Source organism: Poecilia formosa, unplaced genomic scaffold, assembly GCF_000485575.1.
Source record: "Poecilia formosa unplaced genomic scaffold, Poecilia_formosa-5.1.2 Scaffold4, whole genome shotgun sequence".
In the NCBI taxonomy this organism is placed as follows: domain Eukaryota; kingdom Metazoa; phylum Chordata; class Actinopteri; order Cyprinodontiformes; family Poeciliidae; genus Poecilia; species Poecilia formosa.
The window spans coordinates 3,172,196-3,197,842 of record NW_006799943.1 but is presented as its reverse complement, the minus strand read 5'-3'; the positions used below and the strand labels follow the sequence as shown (position 1 = coordinate 3,197,842).

Sequence of the window (25,647 nt, the reverse complement as noted above, 5' to 3'; positions counted from 1 at the left end):
CTCCTTCCGGTCCATAAAAACACAGCATGTAGTAAACACTTTGTCTATGTCCAACAGTTCCTGTGTGGTCACGATAATCCATAGCTACACTGGCTTCGGAGCTAAAACAATAATCAAATGAAAGGCCTTGGGAGGGGAAGATCACAGGACGGAGGAGTAAAATCACCGACTCACCGTCCAGCAGTCGGCCGGTCTTGGCTGAGTCTCTTCCTCCTGATTCCTGTCTGAGTACGAGGGCCACCAATCCCCCCAAACCCAATCTGCTTCCAACTACAAGACAAAGCAGCCAGCTGACCGTGCCGGCTTAACGAGTTCACAAACATTTTTCATTGTCCTCCAAGTCCAGCCAGTTTAAAAATACACACCAAGTCAGTTGGCCTGTAAATTTGCAGAGCTGTGCTTGTTTTGCCAAGAGCCCAGTTAAGGAGAAGGAAAAAAGGAGAAATACTGTAAATATTTTCATCTCTGTGACAGCAAAGAACATACAGTCCTGTGAAAACGCACTCCTTTTTACTCTATAAGAGTAAAACATTCTTGTGAATTTCTTTTATTACCACTACTTAAATGTGTCAGATCATCAAAAAAAATCTAATTATCAGACAAAGTTGAGCTGTGCTTCCATCAACCATAAAATTGCACAAACTGGAGTTATGAAAACAAATCTGCTTAATTGAAACACGGCAAAAAAAAAAAAAAAAAGTTTTTCCATCAGAAGTTTTTGATGAGGTGGTTTTCTGGCTGTATCAGAACTAGTGTATTTCACAAAACAGCAAATGAAACACTTTCTGCATCACAGGAGTCATGTGATCAACAACCAGATATTACTACAGGCGGAGAAGACGAAGAAGACGACAGGAAGTGGTAGGAGGATGATGGCCAGGCATGATTTTTAATGACATATTGCAAAAACGGGCTTATTCATGTGTGATTTTTATTACATTTCTTATTCAACGGAAATAAGAAATGCAATTTCACAATTGTGAAATTGTGTTTCTTCAAAATTAATGGAATATTGACCAAGTTTAACCACATTTATAATGGAAATGCAGCTACTGAGGAGTTTTGTTCTTGTTTTTGTTGTCGTTTATGGATGACAAAGCAAAGAAGCTCAAGAACTGAACTCTTCTCCCTGACCATCCTGCATGTAAGGAACTGAAATTTAAATTACAGATTTTTTTGTCCCATTAAGCAAATAGAAATAATAAATGGTTTTCCTTAACTCCATTTATAATTCTGACTCTTTGATTTTCGCATTGCGTCAACCTGTCGGCACTTAAAACTCCAACCCAACAATTTGACTTGTAGAGTCATTTAGAAAAGCTTTCTCAGAGCCCCGGCAAACATTACGTCCAGTCTACAGTAGGCTTGCCTGAGTGAAACGTGAAAAAAAAAATATACAAAACCAAAAGGAGCTCTTTGATTTTGTCGCGCTAAAACAAAGGCAACACAGCAGCCACACAGTTTAGAGAAAAGGAAATCCCTTAAATAAACACAGGACTGGCTCTGCCCCCGTGGTGCCAGCTTTCCCAAACATGTCCTATAGTCTGTCACTTACCTCTGCTTCTCTAGTTTTCAATTAGAAGGTTTGAAGAATAATAACGAAGGAAAAGTACAGTGTCTGTCCAAAGTGTACACACCGCTGTTAAAATGGTGGCTTTTTGTGGTGTAAGAAAGGGCTACAATAAATAATTCCTTGCCTTTAATGAGACATTTATTCTGCATAATTAAACAGAAAAGGAAACGTTTGGGGTTATAAAACTTAAAAAGCTACAATCTGAAGTGTTCACACCTTTGAACGAAATCAGTTGAAGTACTTTCTGGTTCAGTTTCCTCAGCAGAGGTCTGTCTGCATCACACATATCGACTCCATAACACTTCCCCACTCTGCTTGAAAAGGACCAGTCCAACATCATCATCAGCCAATAATCTTATTTTGAATGTGAGCAAAGCAAAGGAGATGACTGTAAATTAAAAAAATAAATAAATAAATAAATAAAAAAAAAAGGGGGAGTCAAACCCTACTTTCATCACAGGAGAAGAAGCGGAGGTAGGGGTGCACCGACTGCAGTTTTCCAGTTGATCGCCGATTATCAATCTTTAAAAAGCCTGACCTGCCAATCCCATTTTGGCTGATACCAATTTTTTTTGCCTGAAATGTTGCTAAATATAGCAAGAAAGTCACTGAGTTGGCAACATTGGGGTGACTATTGTTAATTCTATAACATGACCTGGTGGGCCGGTATTTCAGTCAAACCTCTCACAGGAGAGCGGAAGAGGACAGCGGCAGATTTTTAGACCGTTGCCGAGGTAAAGGTCGTACTTTACCTCGGCTTACTTCACATACAACTACCGGCCAATTGGTGCATCCCTAGTTGGAGATGTATAAATACCTTGTGGTTCAACTGGGCAACAGACTGGACTGGAGACTCTGAGAAGCCGTCGACAAGAAAAGAAAGAGCAGCATGTACTTCTTGAGGAAGCCAAGATATTTTAGTGTTTCCAGCAAGATGCTGCATACATTTGAGAATTCTTGGTTCACACTGCAAAATTTTAAAATTGACTGATTTTCCAAACCAAAGACACCACACATTTTTAGGAGTTTTGTTCATAACATAAGAATAAAATGTTACCCCCTTATGGTCGTACAACAAATCCTAAGGGATGGGGAATTAAAAGTTATCAAAATCTTGAGTTTTTGAGCATGTTTAGGGGGGCATGGCCAAGCCCTGTGAACTGCATGCAACTTTCACATACAGCAGCCGAGTTGCACAAACTTGGCATGAGTCATCCAGGTTGGATGAGCGACGATCCCATGTGGTTGTATTCTGAAGTCATCTACAGAGCCAAAGTAAACAGAAGTTAGTATTCTGTTTATCCTCACTAATAATATGGCTTTTTATAGTTTATTTTTTTCCACTGTGTGACTGCCAGCTGTGCTTTTTCTATTAGAAACACTATCACAGTTCCAATTTATGGCTTGGACGGCCATCTTTTTTCATTTTACTATTTTGTTTGACTTTGTGCAACATAATCAACTTTTATTCCAGGACTGTTTTAACCATTTCTCCTTTTTTGTAACATTTTAAATGATAATGCTGTTTAAGTTGCCTGTTTATCCACTTTATGTTTTCCTCATAAAAAATAAATAAGATAAACGTTTTACATGTATTGCTATTATAACTATGTATGTTTTTCTGAAGCTTCTTTGATGGAGTTTATTGTCAAGCTGACACCGCCCCCTGCTGGCACAAAGGTGCTACTTTTTAAAGCAACAGAAATCATCTCGCACCTCAGTGTCCTATGCGTTTTAGAGGCTTGGTCTCTGCTGCACTTCATAAGCTTTTAAGAAATTTTCCATCTTGCTCATCATTTGTGTTCACTAGATAAATATGGTGTACATCTGTGTTATGTCATATTACCCAAAGCCGTTTTTTCATTTTTCCAAAATGAAATATTCCATCACAAAATTCATTACAATTCTAAACATTTTGATCAAAAATTATTTTTGTTTTGATTGAAGTTAGCTTTTGTTTGAATAATATTGAAATTTTTTTTGGGAAAAGTCACTGGAATGTGAAGTTCAGTTTTTATACAATATTTTTAATTGGAATCATCAATAAAACTTGTTAATCCTTACTGCTGTCTTCAGGCAGTAGATAGCAGTGCGAAAGTTTGTTTTTAAAATGGAGTTATTCTGTTGTCATGGAAACAGATTCTGTAATTTAATTAAAAATATAAAAATTTTAGTTCCCCAAAGGAACAACCAGTTCTACTGCACAAGTTGGACAGTCAGGGCTCTAAAGTCCGCCACATCAAACAAAAGTTGCTAGGGAACGGATAAAAACAAACGGTCTGTGTGGCCAAGTGAGAAATGCGTTGACACTCCAACAGCTTGGATTCAGACTCTTTCTTGTGGCTGTTTTTAACAAGAACAATTCTTTCATGGTCTGTGATGCCGTCAGTCCAAAGATCCAGCCTCATTAATCCTGGTAAGTGACCAGATTTGCTGTTTTATACTAAAGCTTCTTGCTGGGTATTTTTTTTAACTGCGTCGTCATGGAACTAAACTAAATTAATCTGAGGACCAAGATGAAGCCTAAAGATCATATTTAACCGTCCGTTGTTTCTGACTGCTAACCGTGTTCTGCAGCAGTATGGCCAAGAAGAAGAAAGGCGGTAAAAAGCCCAAGCCGCTTACTCTGAAAGCGGTTCAGAAATGCGTGGACCTGACGCTGGACGGCAGACGGAGGCTGGACCTCAGCTACAAAGGCCTCACCACGGTGCCTGCTTGTGTCCAAAGGGTGATGGACATTGGTGAACTGAATCTGAGCAGGAACCTGCTGAAGAAGCTCCCACCTTTCATAGAACACTTCGACAACACCACGGTGTTGGATCTGCACAGCAACTATGTGAGTATGACTGGAAGAGAGAGGGGGATTGGGCAGGCGATGAATCCTTCTCACTAGTTGGGAGTCTTTTCAAGATGATTAGAACATTTACATAAATGTGATGGAGATGAGACATTAGGGCACAAAGTTTTTGCTAAAATCCTGCAGAACAGAATGAGCCTTGCACCCTCCCCCCCCAATTTTTCAAAGTTTGCATTTGTGTAAAATCGCTGTTGGTCTCCCAGAGGTTTCTAAAAGGCCTTTCAAGTCCATGCATGTGATTTCTGTGGTTTTCTGGATTTAAACTTAAACTGTTAGTGTTGAATTACAACATATGTATTTAAAGTAGACTTCACTTTAAGAAAAAAATGTTTTCTGAAATATTTAACCATATTATTCAAGACTGAAAATAAAATATTGTGTTACAAGTGTTTGTACCATTTACCATTCTGCAGTTAGTACTGGGATCAGAGGCAGAGGAGCTCTTTTATTTTTATGCCAGATTATCTGGCATATTAATTCTGTCACAATAACATTTTAAAATGTTAAAAGCTTAATAAAAGTTGCATATTGAGAAATTTCCTCTTTTCTTCTAGAAAATTTATGAGCTTAATCTCAAAATTTCTGGAGTTTTTTGGCAGAAATCTACTCCTTCCACGCCGTCGTAGTTACTCAATTTCCAGATTATGACTCATCTGGTTAGGAAGCGGCAGCTCCACTGTGTGACCATGACTGTGTTGCTTCTCTGATTGCAGCTAGATGAAATCCCTCAAACCATCAAAAGCCTTACGGGTCTGACGGTCTTGAACCTGTGCAACAACCGTCTGACGAGCCTCCCCATTGAGATCGGCAAGCTGAGCAATCTCCACATCCTGAACCTGGGACTCAATCTGCTGAAAGCCCTGCCCAACTCCATCGGCCACCTGAAGGAGCTGCGCTACCTTGGGCTGTCCTACAACCACTTCGTCGTTGTGCCCACCTGCATCGGTAAGCTGAAGAAGCTGGAGAAGGTCAACCTGGAAGGGAACCCCATCAAGTACCCAGAGGTGCCTGGAGTCAAGAAGTGGTCGAAATCGGACCGTTTCCACGTGGTCAAGGAGAGCCTTCTGTGTCGGAATTGCCTGGAGACTTTTCAAATCGAAAGGGAGAAGTTGAACTGCACGGACGGCTACGACATCTAGCCGCCCGACAGGGTGGGGGAAAGGAGTTGGTTGACTTTTAAAATGCAATCACGCAACTCACAATGAAGTGAGTGAGAGCATTATTTATCCTCGATCCATTTTTACAGTGGATGCATGTAATGCTGGTTGGGTGAGAGTTGCTTTGGGTTTTTTGTTAAAGCACATCTAATATGAATTAATATACACCAATTTAATAAACTATTTGGTTTTTATGCCAACACGAATAAAAATGATTTTCAGAAATAATCAAATATTGGAAGAATATTTAATTGAAAATTTAAGGATTTAAAAAAAATAGTAATATTATACACTAACATTTAAGCTGGTATAAAATGTAAGGATGAACCGACGTGAAACTTTGGGCCAATATCCGAAATTAGATATTTACTGACATATATATTTTAATACCTTTTCGAGACCTTGGGGGGGTGGGGGAACGACCAGCATTTTTTCTCTGCTTCAAGTAAACTTCCCACAATACCTTGCTGCATCAGCAAAGGAAGACCAATCTGTTCTTACATTTCTTTAGATTTTTTGGAATCTTTTTAGCCAACTTTAGGATGCATTTTCTGCATTCTACATCTGTGGTAGTAATCTGCAGAGAAAATTGCATATCTACTTAGGGCCACATTACTTTGGACAGATCTTTTTGTTCTGTAAGACTTTCCAAACACCAGTGGATCACCGTGTTCATGGAGGCTCAACTGTGTATGTCATAACGCTCAAAGCCTCACATCTGAGATTAAAGAACATTTTCTAAGGCTCAAAAGACTTAAAGACATAAGCGCTTTAAATGTTACGCTGCATGTTTAATGAAGCTAGATATATAAGCTTAACTTTTTTAAATAAAAGTATTTATTTTTTTTTAAATAGGTTTTCTGTAATATTTTAAATCAAATATTTGATATTTAAAACGCAGCACAGCATGTTTCGATAGTTGTAATCCACTAGAGGGCAGCAAAGGCTGCAGACGCTTTTGGTTACTACCACCTTATTAGATTATTTGCAATAAAAATCCAATAACAGTGAAGGCGTCTTTATTTTTCTGCTTTGTTTTGGGTTCTTAGAACAACTGATGTAGGAATGCTGTTTTGACTCTACAATTTGAAAGGAAACGTAAGTTTTATTTTTTCTCTTTTTGTTCATTTCTCACTTTGGATCGATGTGAACAGTATGATGGCCTTTTTATGCCATTAGAGATACGGGGGGAAGAAAAGGGGTAGTAAATTTCTGCCAAAAGAACTCCAAAATTTTTAGATTAATCTCAGAAATTTTCAAGGAAAAAGGAAATGTTCTGCGCTCAAAAAGTCAATTTCCTTGTTTGTTTGTTTTTTCTTAAATTTGAAACCATTTTTAGCCAACTTCATCATGTCAGATGGGTTCTGTTAATGTATTTTCTTTATTCTACGCAGCAAAATAATCAGTTAAATTAAATCATAAAAAATGTAATTTTCAATATGATTTGACATCATAGGGCTAGAAAAAAAAATCAGATTTTTTCTTTAATAAATGAATTTGTCACTTGAAAACAACATTTGTAATTTACTCAGGTTATCTTTGTATGATATTATTTTCTGAAATATTTATGAGTAACAAAAAATGAAAAACCGCCTGTTGGTAGAAAATACATTTTCACAAAACTGAAGGTAAAGAAAGTAAATCTGGAAATCTGAAATATTTGAAGAGGGTCATTTTTATGTGAAAGTACATTTCAAGGTTTCATATATTTTTCACAATAAAAAACAAAACAAAAACAAAAAACAGATGTCATGTAAAAGGAGACAGTTGCAAAGACTCAACATTCATTTGAAATGACAGAGAGGAGTAACCTCAGACGGACGGCTGCAATCCTGTCTGCTCCTCTGAGTCATTAGTGGATGAAGCCATGGCCCTTTTGCTAATTGTCAGTGACAGAGAACAGGGGGAAGGTAATGGAGGGCAGAACCAGGGTCAGAGAACCAGACAGGCAGCACACAAGGGAGCCGACCACTGGGGAAATACCTGAAAGTCTTCAAACAATCCTACTTCTCTCCTTTCTGCACTTAATTTCTTCTATTTAAGGGCGAGATGAGATCAAGTTGATCAGCATTAAAATCTTATTAAGCTATATCCTAACTGAAGTTATTCAGTGGTAAAATTCTCAGCTACCAGTGATGCACACTGTTAGCTAAAAAGTTAGCTGTACTGTCCCTAAAGGACAAATCATAAACATACTAAAGCTAAAAACTTAGCATTACGCACACGCAGAAGCTAATGCGCTAAATTCAAACATCTTAATACCCACCAGGAGACAAAATGAGGGGCAACAATGTATATCTGAGGAGAGGAAAGGAACTCCTGCATAAACAGTCTTCACCCACTTCAAAATAAGAGCATGAATGTAAACATCCAACTACTTCAAAAAATTCTTAAGGGGTGATAACCAAAACTTCAACATACATGTTGAAATTCATTCATGTTAAAGTTTACAAAACCACCATGTAATTGATCACCTTTGAATTTATTTGGAAAAATCAACTTAGGTGAAGCTAAGTGCGCTAAATATTTTCAAAGTCAGCAAAATGCTAACCAAAATATTAACCATTAAATGATTGGTAAGAGTGTGCTCACCACTAGCTGTTATTTCATTACATGTGCGCAAAACTGTCAATATTCAGCTAATATTTAAAAAAAAATTTAAAAAAATAAAATAAAAAAATTCGCAATTGCGGCGTTTCCTTAAAAATATATTATGACGCAAAAAGTCTTTCCACCACAGTTTTGCGAAATAAAAGCCATAACTTTTTAATAAAAACATTTTCCTTTTAATTGGCAGGTTGTCATTAAAGAAATTTATTTTCAAAATGTCAAATTGCAAATTTATATGATCAGCGCAGCCTAACTAATCCAAATACTTTGAGACTTTTGTGACATCTACAAACTGGCTCTTGGTAATATTTGATTTTCTAATTGACAACAGAATGAAGTAAAAATGTGTTTTGGAATAAAGAATGCCTCACTTTGAATTGCCTTGTTGCTGAAAATGTGCTATATAAATAAAATGACCTTACCTCAAATCAACATGCTGTAAAGGTATTTACATCCAAACCATTGAAAAATGTGCTTCTAGATAAAACAAGTTTATTTAAGATCCCAGCAGCCTGTCTGAAATCACTGGTGGCTTAGTTTTAATGCATTTGGTCAGAAATGATCAATAAGTAATGCTAAGTCAACAGTCACACCTTCAGCAGCCACCCAGCAGTGTGTGTTTTGGAACAGCCCTCCAGCACCACTATGAAATATTAATCATGGTCAGTATCAATATTTTAAAAGGTTTTCCAAACATTGTGGATTCCAAGGCTCTTATTAGCATTCTGAGCGACATCCGTCTTGACATTATGTGACCTCAGATGTCAGGTGACAGAGGAACACAATTACAGACATACGAGACGGGCAGAGTTACGCTAGCTAGCCTCATTCCACAAGTACACATCTTGGGTACTCTTTAAGACAAGAATGTTGCAAACTATTGAGCCAAAAACAAGCAATTGTTGACTTGAGGACCAGCAGTTTGATCTCCTGGTCACTACTGAAGATGTTATGACTGCCTTAGCTAACCCATTTATACTGTACTCATTAGCTGCGTCTCCAACGACCATGTAATTGCGCAATTTTAAAATTGACATTTTGAAAATACATTTACTCAATGGAAACATGACAATTTCACAAAAAAATAGTTTTTTGATAAAATGTTTTGGCACGAGGATGAGGTGGTTTTGCAGCCGTACTGAAATTGGTTTATTTTGCAAAACTGCAATGGAAACACTCTTTTCGCATCACACTAGTCACATGATCAACAACCGGATGTGACCACTGGCACAAGCCACAAAGATGATGATAACAGGAAGTAGTTGGAGGATCATGGCGCGTCAAGTTATTTAATGAGTTATAGTGTTGCATGCATCAAAATTAGTTGCATGTGATCTGAATTGTGTGCCTTATACAACAGAAACACTGTAATTGTGAAATTGTGTTTTTTTCAACATTAGCGGAATACTGAAGTATATAAAAGGATCCAAACTCCAAAAAGGAAAGGCTTGGAACTAATGAGAATACACTAAAATGCAAAGGTAAACATAAAGGAATGAAAACATCCGTGTAACAATAAAAGGTACAAAGAAATTAACTGAATATGGCAAGATCTAAACTAATCAAAATGCAAACAAATGAAAAAAAAAACAAAGTGAGTGAATCTCAGTTTCTGTAATCATAAAGATGATGCTCTGTACAATTGCAAATGCAATGTTATTTGTGAAGTAGAGAAAGTACAAGTTTAAGTTCAGAAACTACTGAACTTAAAGACTTAAAGATGGCCGCTAGTCTCCTGGATGAAAGTAGTTGAGGCCTGAAATTTACTTTGGTGAAATGTGTGATTATTGGAACCAAGTAACAGATAAGAAGATTTAATAAAGCCAAACAGTAGCTCACAGAAGAAGCCTATTTGTCTATTTGGCGTATGTAAACATCTGGTTTCAATGCACTCAAATTTTCTTTACCTTTGTTGATCATATACAGCAACTCTCAATGGCACAACAGTTCATCAACTAGAACAAAACTCGATGTACACAAGACGGATGGAAGAAACCCAACAGTAAAACAGAAAACCTCCACCCTGCGTCCAACCCTTCCCATCACTCCAAGCTGCAGAGAAAAGACCCGACTTTGAGACAAGCTCGTCTATAAAAAGCCATGTGGTTATGGCTAAAGAAAAACAGAATTTCTGGTTGTGGGCTGGCTTTTGCTATTTGGGTTTTACAATGTTCTCTTCCCTCTGCTTGCTTTCATTGTCCACCGTTCCAGGGTCTGATAACACCTGATCAATCTGGAGAGAGACAGACCCTGAACCACACCCAGCCTGTAACCCAGTCTCGGTTTTAAACCAAACGCCGCCTTTAATGGCTTTTTAATTAAAATTGTTCGTTTGGAGTCGTTTCGTTGTAGCTTCTAGTTTCTATTGTTGCAGTTTGTGAGATCCCGTCTGTTAGTTTGACTCCATTTAGCTTTGGACCGTGTCTGCTTCGTTTTACCAGCTTGTTATCTTTGTTGTGTGTGTAGATGGTTGGATGTAATGTGTGGGCACACGCTCCCCCTCTGGGTCTTTCTCCCTCTTTACTCTGTAATAAGAGCAGCTGTGGCTTACGCGAGGCCAGCTCTGATTCGATTGCAGTGAAACTAAGGCCATTATCCTTTGTACGCCGGAGGAGGGCCAAGCAGCTGCGACAGGAGCAGCGCCAAACGGCATGTTTCAGGGTTTCCTTCAAGAAGATGGCAGAGAGTGGAAAAATTTCACAGATTACCCTCCAAACAAGCAAAGAAAGGAACATTTTACACGATACCATGGGCAAATCCTCCAAATCAAATTGCCCTGAGAGCAAACAGAAATAAGCTTCAATGGTGATTCTTGAGCAAATATAAATTAACTCTTTGTGGCTGATGTCAAATACTAAACATGTATTTGACATATATATATATATATATATATTTTTTTTTTTTTTGCTTATCCGCAAGAGATTTTTTTTTTAAAATTGAAGGAACCCCATTACAGATGCACATTTTGCTCAATTTTATGTTCAAATAAAGCAAAACTGACTTCAGATAAATTTTTCAGATTATACACTGATCATAATCTGAATTACAGTTCATTAGAAGCCATCTCTGTAGATAACTGGTCTATGATAATGGCTGCTATTCAGACAGCAATCTGTAAACCATGGAGTGCCGCAAGGCAGTTGTCTTGGTCCAATTATATATGTAATATTAACACTCCTGTACTTCTCTCTGATGGTAGGTCATTTGTGAGTTTATTTCATGATAAAAATGGTCATAGGGTGATGACTGGTCAGCTGCACAATCAGACAAAGATGCAAACCAAACTTTTTATTGCAAATCTTTTAATGAAGATGGAAGACAGCGATGGGAAGCAGCTGTCAATCATGATGACTGGCATCCATTGATGTATTTGCAGATTTGCAGCGACCGCATTTTTATAAAGGTAAGAGAAATGTTCATATACTTCATACGCAAACAAGTTTAGTACCTTCCATTATGGAGAAAGTATGGGTCATTGTAACAATTCTGTATTAAAGAGCTTTTTGTTGGTTAGCATTGAGAAAAGGCCCTGCCATCATCTAGCCTACTATCTACGGAAAAACTTGTAAGCATCTAGACTTTTTTACGCTTTTAAGTCTGCTCTGGTCTAAGGGGAAACGCCATTTATGATTTAGTGGTGTAAATGTATTGTGAATTCAGGCAGATTTGATCAAATCAACAAACTTCAGGGGTAGAAGTTATGGGTGAGTTTCTAAGCTAGCTAGTTCCAACATTTGTAAATACCGCAGTCTATGAGCCCAACCTCCATATGCTACTTCCAAAGACAAATTAGCTAGACTTGGGCAAGTAGAAGACGTGGCGATACTGGCAAAGACAACATGGACAATCGATCACAGTCACACCATTCAATTCTCCTGTTCCTCATTTCCGATGTCTGTCATAGTGCCTCGACAACAGCTTTTGTATTTGTCTGCTTTTTGAAACTGCTTCACTTTTCTACCATTCCATCTAAATATGCTTTCCATGTTTCATTTTCAGTAGGCCTCTTATTCCAGCTTAGCACCAAGAATGTGACAGTCGTACTCCATGTCATGGTTACCACTCTATTGGCGGCTCTTGAAACTCTTGACTCCTGCTGCAGCTCTCGCCTCATAAATCTTCCCCAAACTCATAAATATGCTTTGGCTCACAGACCTCTCAAGGCTGTAATTATCAAGTTACTTGGAAAAAACTTACTGCATGTTCCCCTTCCACTCAACTTTCCAACTGTAAGACTGAATGCAGCATTCAGCGAACAACCAACTTCTTTAACCATAACATGTCCAAATGTTTGACTGATGCAACAATCAACTCATGAGGAGTCTTCCTCATGACTGTCAGACATATTATACCAATTCTGTATTAAAGATCTTTTTGTATTGTTGTGTGTAAATATTAAAACATATAGTCTCCAGAACACGCAATTTGTGTTTATTTGCTCTACATGGTATGCATTTAACTGAAAAACTACTTTTCAACTAAAATTTAGCGTATTAAAGTTGGTGAAATTATTGATTTCTCTACGCTCCTCTTATTTCTAAGCTCAGCCCTTCCTCTCAGTTTCTTCAGTTAATTACCGGCTGCTGCAGCTCAAGGTGACAGGAAGCTGCTGGAGGGGACCATTTTTTTCCCTCTGCCCTCCCGGTTGTTCAGAGACGTCCCACAGGAACGCCGGGAGGCTCTAATTACGACATATTGTCTAAGCCGGCGTTTGCTCTTGTCCTGAAGTGAAGGTTCTCCGGCTAAAACAAAACCGAGGCACGGTTAAAGATGAGGATGGATTTGGGTTCAGAGGTAGATGGAGAGGAAGGGAGGAGACACCTGGCAAATGAATAGAAAAGAAATCTAGACCTTTGCATGTGTGCACATTTTGTCGGTGGTGGACCCTTCCTCACTTCCCACAGGCGGGGATGTAAAGCTATGAATAATGTAACAGGGAGGGGCGGAGGACCACTGGGTGTGGGCAAAAAAAAAAAGCTGTAGTTCCTCCTCCTTCCTTCCCTCACCGCCCCCGTTTTCTTTCCATTCTCCTCCCCTCGCCACGGTTCACCCAACCCCCTAGCAGCCGGCCGCACTGCAGAAGGTCAGAAGAGGAGAAGAAGAAGAGGAAAGAGGCAAGGCAGGGGTGGGGTGTGTGTGTGTGTGTGTGTGTGGATGTACGAGAATATGCCGAGGGGAGAGCGATGACAACCATGCTGAGCCCAAAGATCAGACAGACCAGGAGAGGTAGGTCGCTTTTCCCTTCCCTTCCCTGACAGCTGCAGCATCACCGTCTGCTCTGCGCTCAGTTGGTTCAAACGAGTCAGACGCACAGATTTTCATGCAACTTTTACGTGTTTTGTGAAAACAGTTTAAATTAAGATGAAACTGCAGCTGCAGAAACACTTTCAGTTGTCACATTTTCTCCTGCCCACGCAAATACAAATCAGGAAACCTCCTGATTTGCATTTGCGTTTTACTCCAGCTGGATGCTGCTGCTAGTATGTGTACGCGTGTGCGTGTGTGTGTTTTACAGGGAGAGAGCAGCATCTCTGGCTCCATCAGCACCACGAGTTTGCTGTCACACACCAAAACACGCGTGTGTGTGTGTGTCCCTGGCGATGGATTTATTAATAAAGCGTGTGGATGCAAGTCTTCCTTCCGTCTTTCTTCCTTCCTCTCTTGGCACTAATCTCCATGACAACAATTATACAGCTGGATCAGATTAAGTTGAAATGAATAGGTCCTCATCACGAATGGGAGCGTGATGATCAAACCGTCCGCTGTAGTGTGTAAAATTGGTGACAAAGTGGATTAAATCATATTTGCATAAATGCGCAAAGTGATTTTAGACATCATGGCTCAATTACATAAAACTAAAATAAGTTGCTTAACAATCATGTCGGTTTACCATGTGTTTAAATAACAATCGGCAAGTATTCACTCTTTTTTTTTGAAGTTCAGTAACTTAATTATCTCCTTGCTTTATTTCTAACGTAGCGAAAGCAAACGGATTAAAACGTTGGTGCGATTCTGCCAGAGAAGCATCTACCGCGTCGCTCCGGTAAACTGCAGTCCGTGCGCTGACAGCGCCACATTTGCTGAGGCGCATGAAAAAGCGAGTGTGTGACAGACGTAGCAGGGAGTAACGCCTGCTGAGGCAGGGGTCAGAGCAGTTCAGAGCGCTAACCACAGAGCACGTGCTGGTAAGTAATTGAACCGCTTACGATGTCACGTCAAAAACGTCAAGGAAAAGATGTAAGAGTAACCGTGTAATTATCTGATATCGACGTTAAAGGGAAGATGGTGGAATATTTATTACCTAGGAGGTTGAATGGGCTCTTTTCACCTCTTTAAACTCTAAATATTGGTTTTAAAACATTTTTATTTTGATTGTGGAGCTGCGTACTAAAGACACAACAACATATCCAGCTAATGACACGATACACAATACTGGACTCCCAAGAGTACCAGAGATTTTAGGTATAAAATCAGTATCAGTATCACAAATCATAACCGGAGCTTCAAAGAGTCTGTAGTACTTAGAGCAGAATATTTTAGTCTAGGTTTGACTGGCATTATTTTTGGTTGTCTAAATATAAAGTGGTTCTAATGATGGAAGAAGAAAATTGCATCTTTTCCTCCCACAAATAAATCTGGAATTTTGCAAACAGTGTAGAGATTTTGTAGAAAGTCATTAAAAACATTAATCTGCTTCTGCCAGCCAGTGGAGGCTGATCAATAGTGGAGTAGTGTTTCCTCTCTGGTTGATCAAACACAAGCAACATTATTTTTTTTAAATAACGTGCAAATATATTCACAATCCATACTCCTTTTACAATGTTATCTTTTTAAGATACCCATCAAGAGAAAAAAACTGCTCAGTTGGGTGAAAATATATTTAAAGCTAAAGTTTTAAATAAGTGAAAACAAATTTTAGCTGAAAAAAAAAACTGCCAACGTTAATTTTTAGGTTAGCAGTACAAAATCTAGAAATATGGCTCAACATGGCTTGCGCAGACAGTGCTGGCTTGTTTTATGTTTACTATATTAAAGAACGATGGTACTACCATTAAAAATAACTTCTATTCCATTTGTGGTAGATTAGACTACAATAATTTAACCATATTATGTTTTATTATGGATTATTGGGTCAAACATCGATATAATTAGTCATCTAGCTTCCCAGACAGCTTTCTGGTTTGCCAACTAGCTAATTAACTTTTAGCTGGCTTGGTAGATACTGTTTGTATAAATTGGTGTAATCATCTTATTCTGTCTTTAGTGTTTATTTATAGCTAAAAAAAAAAAAGGTTTAAATGAAAAAAAACATTTTCGTGTAACAGAAAATAACTAGTTACGGCTTGTGTCAAAATCACTTTTGAATCACTTCAGAATCACTTTTTTTAGAAACATTGTTAAGATCTCAGAATAGTTTGAGACAAATGGTCCATAGAGGTTTATTTTAATCAACAACAGCCCTATCCTACATTGGAGAGAAAAAACATCCCACTGCTGTGGTTTCAGTAATCTCTTCAAATGTCAACATTTTGAAGCTGTAATGGGCTTCGTGGTGCAGTGGCTGGCACCAGGAATGAAGCAGCAGCTGTAATTGCCCACATATCAGCTGCTTCTCCCTCACACTGCGTGTTTGATCTACGTTTCCATGGTTTTATGATCAAAGTGTTACAGTGCAGCACCACGCTGACTTTGTTTTTTCCGAGGCATGTGACTGAAAACTGACGGATCTGGGTACTGTAAGCAAGAGTGTGGATTTAAAAATAAGTAAATTAATAAATAAATATCACACAGATAATGTGGATGTGGGGGATGATTTAATGCACACACTCACTGCTGCAGATCTGTTCCACTTCATTGCAGGTTTCAAATAACAAGCATGTATGTCAACTGCCACACCTCCAGAAAGTCAAGGGTTGATGCCACACACAACAGAAACACACACGCACACACGGGCAACACATGCATTAATCAGTATGAGATAGCTGGATGTTCCAGTCTGATGCACCTGTAAACTCTCTCCGCCGGTTTCCCCAAGCCATAAATCACCGAACAACAACTAGATTAGCCAAATTAAATTCCTCCACCATGCCAATGTGAACAGCTGTGTGTATGTGCATCCATATATGCAATGCAGCTTTCTGTGTCATTTTCTGTAGCCTTTGTAGAGAACCCACTTTAAGTTACTAATGGAGATTCAGCTCTCTGGTGTGCATAGAAGCCATTTACTGCTGGTGATAAATATACAACTCCATGATGTATGAGGTGGGACTGTAGAGACCTAAAGCATGCAGAAATGTTGCATCAGATATCATAACATTTGGGTTTTGTTGTAAGCATGTGGACGACCATTTGTGCACATGGCAACAGATTCTCATGTGCCACAAATGAGTCCAGTTGCTCTGTGGCTGCCAGTTCAGAAACTGATCGAATAATTGAGAATTAAAAAAATTACTGTAGAACAGAACCAATATAGAATCTCAAACTAGCCATAATAAATTTAACATGGAGAAATGCTCTAATCACCCATGTCTTAGTGAATCTGGTAGTGCATTAAAGAGGTTTGAAAATGATTGCTAGGTGATGCATCTTGCAGTCTGTTTAATAGTGGTATATTTTATACATGCATCAAACACAGCCAATGGTTTTTGGCTTTATGATTAGTCAACCACTGAAGACCATTTGTACACATCTATAGTCAGTTTTAAGATTGAGAAGATTGGCAAAAGTCACAACTTCAGGGCAAAAGTACAAAAGAAATCCTTGTTTGGATACTCTATATTAATGCACTGATGTTAAAACCTTGTGAGGTCACTTCCATCGGCAAAAGGTCCATTGACTCTCTACCCACACCAAATTACTTAACAGTTTTGTCGGTGACCATCTTCAGCGACCATTGGCAAGAAGTCAGCAGCCCATCACAAGTCAACAAAGAGACACGACAACTATAGAAAAACAGACTCTCTCCGAAGAGAAATTTAGAGAAACCAATCAACCCAACAGTCGTGTTTTTGGATTGTGGGAGGAAGACAATATTAAAACATGTTGGTAGAATTAAATTGTCAGACGTGTTTTCACAAACACTGAGCAAATTTTGAAGGCTGGATGACTGGGTCAAAGTATCTCCGAAACTGCAACTTATCTGCAGTGGTCAGAATCTTTTAAAAGTTGTCCATGAACCAACGACTGGGTCACAGGTGGCCAGGATTGTTGTGTGCGTCATGATGTGTTGTAGAGAGAAACCTCAAGCAAAAGGAATAAATGATAGGTGGCAGGCAGGTAAGTACAGATGAACTGCAAAGATACATTGAGAGGTGAAGAGGAACAAGAGAGAAAACACAAGGAGAGGCTGGAATGAAGTTAGGAGCATGAAGAACTAGAAACTCAATGAACTGAGGGCAATAAAATCCATATTCCAACTAATCATGGAAGCATGAGGGTTGTGAAAGCTGGCTTTTGTAGTCCAATCCAACAGACTACCTACTGTAGTTCAAACTTCGGAAAAAGTCTTTGCTGGTTCTGATGAATAGATGACAGAACACAATATCAGTTTGTTCTATACGGAGCTGCATAGCAGGATGCCAGTTAGGGTACAAGTGATCTTCCCTGATGGCTATGGTCTCCTGATTAGAAAAGGATTTTACCACACAGTCAATGAATCAGAAATGGTTTGAACTGTATAACAATGAAGTGTTGATCAAAATCAAACATTTGTGGGAGGCACTGGACAAGCAGGTCCAGGCCATTGATACCCATGTCACAACTTAAACTGACCCAAAATCAGTTTTAGATTTGAGAAATGCATTTGTGGGAAAACAAACTATTAAAAATTCCATGTCGGGATGCTGTGGTAGCACAGAGGTCAAGCATAACCCAGGTAAGGATGGGCTGGATAAATGATAATGCCATTTTGAAACCATGTTTCAAGTTATATGATGTAATGGCATAATAATGCAAGAACACATTCTCAAAGATCAATAATCTTTAAATTGTAATGAACACTTAACACTGGAACTGGAAGACATTTTAAATATCAAAAAATGTATAAAATATAAACAATATAACGAATAATGAAGTCTCTAAACAAAAACTGTCCAAAAAAAAAAGTGCGTGATGTGTGTGTGGGGGGGAGTTAATCGAGACCAAAGCACCTGACTGGAGACTTAAGTTTCTGGTAGAAAGAGAGAAAAAAGAAAAATAAATAGTGCAACTGAAATTACACTCGTTTTAACCGTTTTAATTTATCAAGCAATTAATTAATTTATTGCTCATTGTGACAGGCCTAGGCCTTTGTCATTCAGTTGGCTAGTTAGCTTTAGTCTATTTGACCAATAATGCAGTCTGCCAGTGTAGTTATGAAACAGTCAGCCAACTGTTGAGTACCGACTGCCTAAATTTCTTCTGACAAATTCCTTCATTTTACATAATCAGAATATTACTAGTAAGTTTCTTCTTCACCAGGACATCCACCGCCTCTTAGTGCAGCAGGCTTGTTGCAGTCCTTGTGACTGTGCCTATTCGCAACCTTATCAGCTCAGTGTGGCATACAAAACAGTTTGATGTGAATATACTGTTGGCCTCTGAGCAGATTACTGTGCAGAGCAAAACTGGGGACATTAATCTGGCTCTTTCATTGGACTTAAAGGATCTGCTGCTGCAACCTCTTGATGCTAAACATCAGATCACACCCTCAGGGTTTTAGTGGAGGTTTTGCCTCTGTTGGTTTTGACACACTATTTTGGAAGAGTTCATCTGTTATTCCTGGATGTTGCACTCCCTACCTACAATTACAAACCCTGAAAAATCATTGCACATATGCATAAATCATTCCTGGGAGGGCAAATCTAGGCCTAGAGTAAGTACATCTGCAAACAGTCCAGGATGACTGGACTGTTTGCAGTCCAGGATGAAGCAGAGCCTTTGACTCGACCCATCCTTAATTTGCTGTTGAGGACATGTTTCACAGAATTGCTGTGATTGTGCCCAAAAGCTGTTCCTACAATAAAAGTGCCTCCCTTTCAGAGTTTTAGTTCATTGTTGCAGAAGTAACCACAGAACAGTTCCACCCAAAACCCAAGGAAGGTCTGAATCACTCTGAATAGAAGGTCCAAATTTGTGGAGTGGGCAGTCAGGCTTGGCACACACAAACATGCAGAATTAAAAATCAGTTGTGACTCAGGGGTGAATCATCCAGTATGTTCCACTCGGGCTATGATCCGCGCGGCTCACGTGTTGAACAAAGGAGGTATTTTGTGTGGATCCTGAGGAGAGATGAAACAATGAAGGGGGTGTGATGAAGGGGAGATAAATGGATGGGCCGACTGGGGTGGGGAAGGTAACAATCATAGTAAGGGAACATGGCTGAAAGTTTAGTAGTGCTTGTTTTACTATGTTTCAGCATGTGTGGACCATGTGTACAAACATGGTAATGAAATGGTCTTGATAAGAAAACTGCCCTAAAAATCCATTTGCTAATTTCAAGGTTCTGGCAGTAGGACAGCAATGTAAGCCAAGAACTATAGATATTTGTTTGGGCATTAAAAAAAGCCTTTGAGCAACAGATATATCTAGATAACAAAACAGTGTATGAAAAAAGCTTTTGCAGCAAAGGGGCATCAGAAAACACAGATGGTGTCAAGTTTCAGGTTTGGACTCGAGTTTGAGTTCAGAAGAATTTGGACTTGACTTAGACTTGATTGTAAAGACTCATGATTCACTTAACCTCATGGCCTATAACTCTATTTTTTGGCTCCTTTTTAGATGATCTGTTTTATGGTATTTGTGTTTTTATTGGTCAGGTTTTATTTTATGAATTTGTACAGCACTTTACAGACTTTGGGTCTGTAAAGTGCTCTATAAGTAAAGGTTGACTGATTGACAAACTTTATCAAATGTAATCAAGAGTCAATGCAAACCAGTATGTACAGTGCAGACATTTAGATTGCTGCATAGTTTCCTATTGAAGGATGCACTTAATTTATTGAACAGAGTTGTTTTGTGGATCATCTGCTATTATTGGTTCATTGCATGTCTCACCTGTCCAAGTTAGCTGTAGCTTCCTAATATTTGACCATACTTAAGACTTCCCACTGTTTTTAGAGACTTGAGCCCTAGTTCCGCTTATCCTCTCAAAAAGGATAAGCGGAACTTATTTGAGACATGACTTGAACTTGGTAAAAGTCACTTGTAGACTTTGGAAAAACGAAAATTAGCAGTGCATTGACAGTTTTCTGACCGATCGTGATCACAACCTTTGAAAAGTCTGCCCTGCTGATTCTGATAGATTTTTTTGTCTGAAATGTTGCTAAAAATAGTAAGAAAAATTGCCAAGTTGGTAACAGTAGGGTGACTGTAAATGTGCAGACATGACTTGGTGGGTCGGTCTATTGGTCAAACCTCTCTTAAAGCAGAGCAGAAGATGACAGTGGTTGATTTTAGACCTTTGCAGAGGCAGATAAGATTTGTGGGTAAGATCAGCTTCACACGCAAGTATCGGCCAATCACAGAGTTCCTAAAACTAAGGAAATCAATGCTGACTATGTGTTCACCCCTATTGGAAATCAGTTTCCACATTCATCCCTAAATATATATACATTTTTAAACTCTGCTAAGTCGTGGTAAAGGTAACATACTCTGTGCTGTGCTGTAGAATATTGAATTGCACAACCTTTATCCCAATACACATGCTCTATTCAGAGTGTAGTGATTCAAAAGCATCACACATACTTCCAAGATGCAAAGACTATATTCCCCCAAATTCTCACCATTCAGGCCCATGTAACAGATGCAAACCAAAACAGGAAACAGTATGACATCATCATAAGCTCAGGCTTTCCAGCAACAAACAGTTCAAGCTCAATAGACACTAAAATGCAGCTTTTCTGTTAGATACACTCCCAGTATGTTTGGTGTCAATCAAAAGACGAGTGTCTAGAAAAGGACCTGGTAAGCACAGTTAGGTAAGGTGGAGAATCTGATACTCTGGGCCTGTTTGTCTTGCCAGAAAAGTTAAAAACTATCATCACTGAGTCTTTCAGCAGGAAAATGGTCCAACACACAGGAATAGTTCACCAGAAGAAAACCAAAATATGCCTTCTCACTCCTCTGATCTAAACCCTACAGAAGACTTTTGGAGTATACTAATTAGCAGCATGCTTTAGAGAGGACCTAGAACTCTGGACGATTGGCAAATGAGACATTTTGGAAACAATAGCAACAGGGTGCCTAAAAGTTTTTTGAAGTGAAATTCTACTCATCTGATAAAAGATTCATTTAATTTAAAGTTTTCTTTTAACTTCATCAGAGCTGCCAATAGGTATGGACACCACATAATGTTCATTCAGTTCAGCTCCAGTGTCTTGGTAACAATCAAGTTGCTCAGGTATGCTTTGGTGTATTTTTTTATGTCTTTGCTGATTATTTGTTTTATTGGTTTTTATTGGAGGGAAATAATCCTCCATCTAACTTGGAATGCAATTATCAAGAGCCAAGGCAACGGGGAATCATTTCATAAATGATAAAAGTCCCTATTACACAGGGACTTGTGCTGTCTACTGTACTATGGGCCACCATGGAAAGACAAAACTAATTTAAATGTAAATTAGCAACAGCAAAGAGTGAAACCTGCTTTATTATGCTTATATGTGACACTGCTCTCATAAAAATGAAACATTTATTTATTTACACATTTAAAACAGTTGGCCAATGAGAGTTTGCCCATAATACAAGAACTAATATGTTTCCTTAAGAACGGTGCTGCTAGAGAAGTTGATGGGCTCTTAAGGGGGCTTTGAATAGACCCGAGTGGCTGAGCATAAGAAGGGAAAGTAATTAAATTTCAAGTAGGAGAAACGGAGCGTGACAATGCAGAGAGGGAAGATTAAAGATGTCGGTAAGGCTGGAATTATAGGAGAAACACCACGGTAAAGGGACAGCGTTCATTATAACTTTTCGCACCACAAGCTTACACAATTTTAAGGAGACTGTGAAGTTTTATTTGTTTGTTTAAGCAAAGAGGATGCAAGACTTGTGTTTCTCTTTGTTCCCCAATTTTAAGCGTTAAACAAAATTCTTATTGGCTTATTAAATGACATGATATATTCCTGACTCAATTATTCAGGCATCCTATGAACTAAGATTGTTCATTTACTGAGTGTTGTACTCACACCCAGTGAAGGTGTCCAGATACATTTCAAGCATGACAAAAAATGTTTTTACCTCCACAGGACTTTGTGATAGATCAACACAAATGATTGTGTAATGAATAATTGTAAAATGGTAGCAAATTCCACTTTCTTCAAATAATCTGAAACATGTGACTTGCATTTGGTGTGTTTGTGTGTGTGTGTGTGTGTGTGTGTGTGTGTGTGTGTGTGTGTGCGTGTGCGTGTGCGTGTGTGCGCGTAATTAAACTATGTCACACTTATTGACTTAAGTTACTGAAAATCAAATATTTTTAAAATATCCTATTAAGGGTGGGACTCTTGAATTAGTCTTTATGAATTACATTGCTTTTAATGAGTTAAAAATTGTAAGGCATGAATCACTTTTTTCTTTAAACATACAAATGTTCTGGGTGGAACCCTTCCATTTGCATGTTTCTGGCACATCCACAAATATTACACACAAGCAACATCAAACAACAGTCCCACCGCTAATTCTAATTCATTGAGACGACTTTCTAACCCACTCAAAGTTGTGTTGCTAAGAGCTGCATCCCTGACCTGTGTTCCTTTGTTTTACATTTACTTTTGTGCCTTTTAATAGAAAAAAATAGATAAAAAATTACATTAAAGTTGGAACAACATGTGAAGAAAAGAATACTTCTGTAAGGCTCTGAAAACATATTTAGGTCATCTCGGTTCCTATGAAATAGCACAATGCTATGCCATTGAGCAAAGCTAGCTATAATAATGCCTTACAGTTAGCATATCAGATGTAAAATGAAAGACTATACATTACAGAGATTACACGCCCATTATAAAGAGAAGGTATCCAGTAGCTTCCTCCAGCACATTAATCATCACTACCTCACTAGAGGTTGCCATAGTAACAATTGATTAACAGTGGGCAAAGATTACTACTAGACTGCATTTAGCTTAATTTAAATAGAAAATTGACACTACTTTCACCAGTGCTAAGACCGTTCTATTATTTTGTCTATTGTATTTCTGAGTCCAGCTTAACCTGTTTAATTATTTTGTATATAATTCAAGTGTTGCAAATACACCAGCGTATCACACCAACAAGTCCTTTGAGTCAGCACTCTGATTAGCTCTAAACAGATAAGTCACGCCTGTTAAGGTTTAAACATATGTTGGACGTAGGAAGGAGAGTCATTAAAAAAGATAAATATTGATTTTTCTTCTTCCTATTCTTCCATCCGTTGCTTTAGCAACATCTGAAAATTGATCATGTCTAAGAGTGTGTGTGTGTGTGTGTGTGTGTGTGTGTGCGTGTGCGTGTGTGTGTGCGCGTGCGTGTGTGTGCGTGGTGTTAGAATGGACCACCAGGGAGGCTTTCTGCACAATTGAGCTGTAGAAGTTCTAATAAATCATTCAATAACTTTGATCNTGTGTGTGTGTGTGTGTGTGTGTGTGTGTGTGTGCGTGTGTGTGTGTGTGCGTGTGTGTGTGTGTGCGTGTGTGTGTGTGTGCGTGGTGTTAGAATGGACCACCAGGGAGGCTTTCTGCACAATTGAGCTGTAGAAGTTCTAATAAATCATTCAATAACTTTGATCTGTTACTAATGCTAAAAACAATAATTTGATGCAAAATTTTGAGTTACTGAAGATATTTTCCTAATCCAAACACTTCTATAGGAATCAACAAGGTTGTGGGTATAACTAACGCCCAACAGGACAATACAACAATTCAAATTGTCACTCTGGTTGGAAAACAGCATGACGCTTCCACCAACATGTTTGACAGGTGGATTTTCCAGAAGGCATTTAGATGGTCTACAGGTTTTATTTATGATCAAAAAAGGTGTTTTGGAGCCGGAGCTACTTTTTTCCCCAGTATCCTTTAAGTCCATGTTGACGTTCACCGTCACTGGCAATGCTAGGATTTTGTTTTTAAGCTTCAGATTGCATCCTTTTCTACAAATGATAAAGTGTTCATTATTGCATTTTAAGCAATACAATGTTTATCTGCTTACTTATTAATGAATTTAACTGTTTATTTGCATATTTCAATTCCATTCCAATATTACATACAAAAGACTTGACTAAATGAAAAATCTGAAGAATGTGCTAATTTTTTTTTATCCGATTACTCGATTATTTTTGTAATCAATTATTCTGATGATTAATCTATAGCTTCATGCCTAATCCATAGTTTAATCAGGTAAAAACTGACATTTTTAAAGCATATTCATCTACAATTTAACAGATCAATCTGAGCAGCGTCACAGCTCAATAGCTGCTCTGCCTTTTAAACCCGTCCTTGCCTGAGCTCAGGTTTCACACGTTTGCTCAAAATCAGTCAGCCAGTCCCATGTGGTCCTATTATCTGCTGCTCTGCCGGGGTGTAGAGCAAAACAATCTCTTCCAAGGACCTCTGAAATTGAAGTGGGGCATTCCCGTCACCTGAGGCTGTGTGGAACGGCTGTGTGTACATTTCTTCTCTTCTCTGTTGTGTCTGCTCTGTTGTTACAGTATTTATGTCTGCAGTCCCATTCCTCGTTCAGACAAGAGAACTAGCACCCTGAGGCAGATGGTTGTAAGTGGTCATGTCTGAGAAACTGCAGAGCAAGTGTGTGTATAAAGTTTACAGAACAGAGAGAGAAAATCTAATTTGCCATGTTTGGAAGCAGAAAATATGCGAGGCAACAAACTGAAGGAATAACAAATCTGCCCTATGTCTTTATATAAAAATATCTTGTATGTGTTGCTTTTACTTGTTTGCAGCCAGGTCGAAGAGCATGGTGATGGGAGAGGTGTCGCGAGGCTCGTGCAGGCCAGGCTCCCCCAGCCTCCAGGAGGGGGCGCTGAAGGCCGGATGGCTGAAGAAGCAACGCAGCATCATGAAGAACTGGCAGCTACGCTGGTTTGTGCTGCGCTCAGATCAGCTCTACTTCTACAAAGATGAAGAAGAAACCAAACCACAGGTAATGTTTCAGACATGTCAGGGGCTTAGGACAATAAACTCACAACCAGTATACACTTAGTATATTACACAAACATGCTCATGGATTAACTTGGAAAAACAAAAGGTTGTTTGAAAGTATCCAGATGCTGGTTAAAGATGAAGTATTTTGTTTCACAAAAGCATTCCACGTTACACTTTTGGAGGGTTCTCTATATACATGACGATTACCAAACATTTCAAAGGTTACAGTTTCAAGAACAGTCAAAATTCTGTCATACCGTTCCAACACTTCAAAGTATTTTGAATGAGATGCCAGAGAAAGTACCAAAGTAACAGGAGGAAAAATTACCACCACCACTAATA

General features: G+C 38.7%; 3 protein-coding genes and 1 long non-coding RNA gene across 5 annotated transcripts in view; 3 read left to right on the top strand and 1 right to left on the bottom strand.

Annotated features, from left to right (window-relative positions):
* LOC107837158 (uncharacterized) overlaps positions 1–2,548 on the bottom strand; it is a 294,598-nt gene extending 292,050 nt beyond the window's left edge. Inside the window, exon 1 of the long non-coding RNA XR_001663157.1 lies at positions 2,445–2,548. This is a non-coding gene — a long non-coding RNA (uncharacterized LOC107837158). The remainder of the gene's footprint in view (positions 1–2,444) is intronic.
* vstm4b (V-set and transmembrane domain containing 4b) overlaps positions 1–25,647 on the top strand; it is a 48,280-nt gene that overhangs the window by 18,032 nt on the left and 4,601 nt on the right. The gene's annotated exons all lie outside the window — the stretch shown is intronic.
* LOC103144732 (leucine-rich repeat-containing protein 18-like) lies at positions 3,819–5,854 on the top strand. 2 transcript variants are annotated; one of them, XM_016675601.1, is made up of 3 exons: positions 3,819–3,989; positions 4,154–4,409; positions 5,144–5,854. In XM_016675601.1, the coding sequence occupies exons 2-3, from the start codon at positions 4,155–4,157 to the stop codon at positions 5,567–5,569; spliced, it is 681 nt and encodes a 226-aa protein (XP_016531087.1). In that variant the 5' UTR covers positions 3,819–3,989; position 4,154; the 3' UTR covers positions 5,570–5,854. The 2 variants fall into 2 exon arrangements, with proteins under 2 accessions (XP_016531087.1, XP_007561921.1); XM_007561859.2 differs by having other exon boundaries at positions 3,820–3,989; positions 4,151–4,409.
* LOC107837146 (rho GTPase-activating protein 22-like) lies at positions 13,217–25,385 on the top strand. The gene is made up of 2 exons (XM_016675612.1): positions 13,217–13,423; positions 25,104–25,385. Exons 1-2 carry the CDS (start codon positions 13,381–13,383, stop codon positions 25,361–25,363), a joined length of 303 nt encoding a protein of 100 aa, XP_016531098.1. The 5' UTR covers positions 13,217–13,380; the 3' UTR covers positions 25,364–25,385.